General features: G+C 53.7%; 1 protein-coding gene across 1 annotated transcript in view; it reads right to left on the reverse strand.

The window, feature by feature from the left end:
* Positions 1-1386: 1386 nt before the first annotated feature.
* The window catches only part of LOC118657290 (cytokine receptor-like factor 2), a 17903-nt gene continuing 14294 nt past the window's right edge, over positions 1387-4995 (reverse strand). Inside the window, 2 exon segments of the mRNA XM_036311120.1 lie at positions 1387-1751; positions 1754-1991. Of these exon segments, the coding sequence (XP_036167013.1) occupies positions 1714-1751; positions 1754-1991 (276 nt within the window). The 3' untranslated portion in view covers positions 1387-1713.

Consider the following 4995-nt stretch of genomic DNA (forward strand, 5'->3'; position numbering starts at 1 on the left):
CAAGGCCTCCCCGTCTGGGGCGATTTCACCCATAAAATGTTTGCTCCCTGATGTTCTGTCCTGAAGGGTTTTTATTGGGGGGAGAAGGGGAAGGGGGTGGACATGAAAATATGGGGGTTTTTTTTGTTCTAATTGCATTTCGCCAATGACCACAACACACACACGGGTTCAAGGTGTGTCAGCGTTTTATTTCCTGCAAACCTGCTGGGAGAAAAAGAAAAAAAAAACCAACTTCTCCATGCACGCAAGCAACCCAGCGAGATCAGAACCATCTAGAAACTTCCTGAACCTTCGAGAGACCAGGCAGATAAACCCACACATGCTCTCCTCTATCTACGGGGACATCAGCGCTCTGTCCCGGCCTCACCATAGTTCGTGTGATAAACCCTTTCTTTCTTCTCTTTATTTCGATGAGAAAAAAAAATAATAGTAATAACAATCCTCTATAATAAAAGCCTAATGGGCTGAGTGGCCGGTCGACCGGTCGGCCGGTCAACCAATCAAAGCATAATATGCTAATGATATGCGAAGGATGCTCAACGGCTCGCGATGACGTGCACTGACCACCAGGGGGCAGACAGTCGAGTGGTTAGCCAGTCGCTATGACGTGCACTGACCACCAGGGGGCAGACATTCAATTAGTCGCTATGACGTGCACTGACCACCAGGGGGCAGACAGTCGAATGGTTAGCCAGTCACTATGACGGGCACTGACCACCAGGGGGCAGACCCTCTGACCGGCAGGTTAACTTGCTGCTGGGGTCTGGCTGATCAGGCCTGAGCAAGACAGGCCGGACACGCCCTGGAGCCCCCCTATGGTCCCTCCCCGGCCCCAATCGTGCACCAGTGGGGTCCCCCGGCCTGGCCTGCGCCCTCTCGCCATCCGGGACCCCTTGGGTGACGTCGGAGAGCCGGTTCGGCCCGATCCCGCAGGCCAGGCCGAGGGACCCCACTGGTGCACGAATTCGTGCACCGGGGGCCTCTAGTTAATAATAATAATAATAATAATTAAAACCATGACATACACTCTCCAGAGGGGTTGGGGGCGGGCGGGTGTTTGGGGGTGACCTCTGAGAGTCTTCATGAATTCAAATCCCTCCCAGACAAGGAAGAATATTGAGAGAAGTTGGGAGGAAGAACAAGTGTTTCCGGGGGTTAATATGGCCCCATCCTCGCTGGTGACAGGGTCCCCTGGTAACAAAGGGTCCGAGAAAAAAATGGTTCGATTTACGTGAAAACATCAGGCGTGCATGTGGCTCAGTGGTGAGCGCCGACCTAGGAACCAGGAGGTCAGGGTTCGATTCCCGGTCAAGGGCACATGCCCGGGTTGCGGGCTTGATCCCCAGTAGGGGGCGTGCAGGAGGCAGCTGACCCTAGATCCTCTCTCATCAATGATGTTTCTCTCTCTCCCTCTCCCTTCCTCTCTGAAATCAGTAAAATGTATATGTATTTTTAAAGGAACACTCTAATCAATCCTCTCCCACCTTCAACGAGTCCGCCTTCAACCTCTTGAGTACTGACACCTGTGAGGGGTAAAACCCATTGGTTGGCCCAATCGGGTGGGGGTGGGGGGTCTCTAGTGACCCCCCAAAGTGTTGGCATTATTGCTTAGGGGTGCCCCTTTCCTGGGGGTGAACTCTGAGTCGCCAACAAGTTCCCCTCGGTCTTTCCATGTCAACACAGACGAGATGCTGGCTTTTAATTCGCACCCCCTCAGAGCATCACATAAGAGTTGTCACTCATCGTAACCTGAAGCCGCCCAGGGCGAGCACCTCTTCTCCTTGTGGGGGCCGGCCTGGGAGCTGGCTGGGCGTCCCAGAGGTTTCCTTCTCCACCGTCTGCAGGCCCGGGGGGCCCGCCATCGTCGTCACAGGAGTCTCGGCCTCGACCTTGGACGGCTGGACTTCCAAGCCCTCCATCAGCACATCCTCCGGCTCCCGGTCCTCCACCTTCTGCAAGTGGGTGAGGTTCTGCGTGTCCTTAATCCACTCCTGTGGGGACACCCATTGTGATTCAAAGGCAAGAAAACCGAGGGGCCATCAGCCGAGGAGATGGTAAAGGAGGTGAGGTACAGCCCAGCCAGTGTGGCTCAGTGGATAGAGCGTCAACCTGCGGACTGATGGGTCCCGGGTTCGATTCCTGGCCAAGGGCACATGCCCCAGGCCAAGGGCACATGCACCAGGCTCCCCCCCCCCTTATATATATATATATATATGGTGCCATGCTTTCTTACCACTTAGAATCTTTAAAAATAAAGCAATAAAATAAAACGGGTGTGGCCTGAGCATAAAGATACCAACACAAGGGCCTTCCTATCTGCCCTGTCTCCTCTCTCCCCTCAAAGGAATGGGGACCTGCCACCCCCCAAAACAGGCCACTTGGCTGGAGGGTTATTTTGAGTTGTGGTTTTTTTAATTTTTTATTTTTAAGAGCAACCACAGCAGCAACGGCCGGTCCTCCTTCTGCCACGAGTTTCCCCTTTTTTTGCAGAAAATTTCCATTCGCAAAGGCTCTCTCTTCTCCCTTCCACGTCCACCCCAACCCAGGGAGAACTTCCTTTTTTTAAACAGGTTTTTATTGATTTTTTTTTTCTTAGAGAGAGAGAGAGAGAGAGAGAGAGAGAGAGAGAGAGAGAGAAACATCAGTGATGAGAGAGAAACATGGATCGGCCACCTCCTGCACGCCCCCTACTGGGGATCGAACCCACAACCCGGGCATGTGCCCTTGACCGGGAATCAAACCCGGGACTCTTCAGTCCACGGGCCGACGCTCTATCCACTGAGCCAAGCCAGCTAAAGCTCCTCTGTCTTTTTCATCTTTTTAATCTGTCTTTTGTCTGTTTAATTCACACACCCCCGGCACAGAACCTAAGAGTGTACAGAAAATTTTTTTTATTATTATTATTTCTTCACCCTTCTGTTTCTTTTATGTCCCTCACACCTAAATAATATTGAAAATTATTTCAAAATATTCACCTTGCTCCTGCCCAGCCCGTGTGGCTCAGTGGATGAGGGTCGACCTAGGAACCCGAAGGTCAGGGTTCGATTCCCGGTCAAGGGCACATGCCCGGGTTGTGGGCTCCATCCCCAGTAGGGGGCGTGCAGGAGGAAGCCGACCCATGGTTCTCTCTCATCATGAATGTTCTCTCTCCCTTCCTCTCTGAAATCAATAAAAAAATATATTTTTTTTTTTTAAAAAAAAAGAAAAGAAATTCATCTCGCAGGTGGGATGGAGGGAAGGCTCCTTGTCAGACACAGAAGAGGAGACGCAGCCACAGTGGAGGCGGGTGGAGGCAGAGGCAGGAGAGAGGGAGGCCGCCACCAGCCCCGGAGACACCCCGGCACCCGGAGCCCCAGACGCTGGGAGAGGCAGGAGGGACCCTCCCAGGAGCCTCCAGGGGAGGGAGATGGGGGGCCCTGGCACCCCTGGATCTCAGACCTCTAATGCCTGGTCTCCAGGGCGGAGAGAGAGGGTGAATGTGTGATGTTGGGAGCCCCAGGCAACGGGCCGATCTCTCACCACGGCTGCCTCTCCAGGCTCTGCTGGGCTCCCCGGGATGGGGGCTGGGCCCAGGCCCTCCTTGTCCACCAGCTGTGCCCCCCCAAAACCCCTTTCAGCAGGTCCCCCAGTGAATGAAATGCAGTGACAGCAGCTGGGGCTGGAAAGAGGAAGCTTAGGGCCTGGGCTGGGTGTGCAGGGGGAACACGGCTTCCTGGGCTGATCAAAGAGGAGTTGACGCCTTGATCCCTGGGGCTGATTGAGAGAGAAGCTGTTTGTCTCTTTCTCTCACATGAAAACGGAAAAAGAAAAAAACGGACAAGCAGCTGCTATAAGATCAACAGAGGCTGGAGGGCCCTTGAGCAGGAGCCTGGAGAGCACACGGGTTTTTAAGAGTCTCTTGGAGCCCTGGCCGGGGTGGCTCAGTGGATAGAGCGTCGGCCTGTGGACTGAAGGGTCCCGGGTTCGATTCCCGGTCAAGGGCACAGGCCCGGGTTGCGGGCTCCATCCCCAGTCGGGGGGGTGCAGGAGGCGGCCGGTCCAGGATTCTCTCTCATCATGGATGTTTCTATGTCTCTCTCTCCCTCTCCCTTCCTCTTTGAAATCAATTTTTTTAAAAATATATTTTATTGATTTTTTACAGAGAGGAAGGGAGCAGGATAGAGGGTTAGAAACATCGATGAGACAGAAACATCAATCAGCTGCCTCCTGCACGCCCCCCACTGGGGATGTGCCCGCAACCAAGGTACATGCCCTTGACCGGGAATCGAACCCGGGACCCTTCAGTCCGCAGGCCGACATTCTATCCACTGAGACACACCGGTCAGGGCTGAAATCAATTTTTTAAAAAATGATGAGAGAGAACCATGAACCAGCTGCCTCCTGCACGCCCCTGACTGGGGATGGAGCCTGCAACCCGGGCCTGTGCCCTTGACCAGGAATCGAACCCGGGACCCTTCAGTCTGCAGGCTGACACTCTACCCACTGAGCCACACCGGCCAGGGCTCTCTCTCTATCTCATCATGGATGTTTCTCTCTATCTCTCCCCCTCTCTCCCTTCCTCTCTGAAATCAATCCATCGGTATATATCTTGTATAATAAAAGCGTCGTGTGCAAATTGTCCCTGGACCAGGAGTCCGTCTGGGAGTTCGACCGAGGTGCGGGGCCGGCCAGGGGAAGGGAGAGAGGACCCGGCTGGCCGCCATCAGCCGCTAGGAACCCTAGCAGTGCACGAATTTTGTGCACTGGGCCTCTAGTATGTGTGTGTGACTGTGTGTGTGTGTGTGTGTGTGTGTGTGTGTGTGTGTGTGAGCCTGGTGTCTGCAGGGCCACAGCTTCCCCTACGTGTGTGTGTGTGTGTGTCTGTGTGTGTGTGTGTGTCTGTGTGTGTACACATATATATGTATTTCTTTTTTAAAAAATATATTGTATTGGCCCTAACCAGTTTGTCTCAGTGGATAGAGCATCAACCTGCGGACTGAAGGGTCCTGGGTTCGA

This window comes from Myotis myotis, unplaced genomic scaffold, assembly GCF_014108235.1.
Source record: "Myotis myotis isolate mMyoMyo1 unplaced genomic scaffold, mMyoMyo1.p scaffold_m19_p_50, whole genome shotgun sequence".
Classification (NCBI taxonomy): domain Eukaryota; kingdom Metazoa; phylum Chordata; class Mammalia; order Chiroptera; family Vespertilionidae; genus Myotis; species Myotis myotis.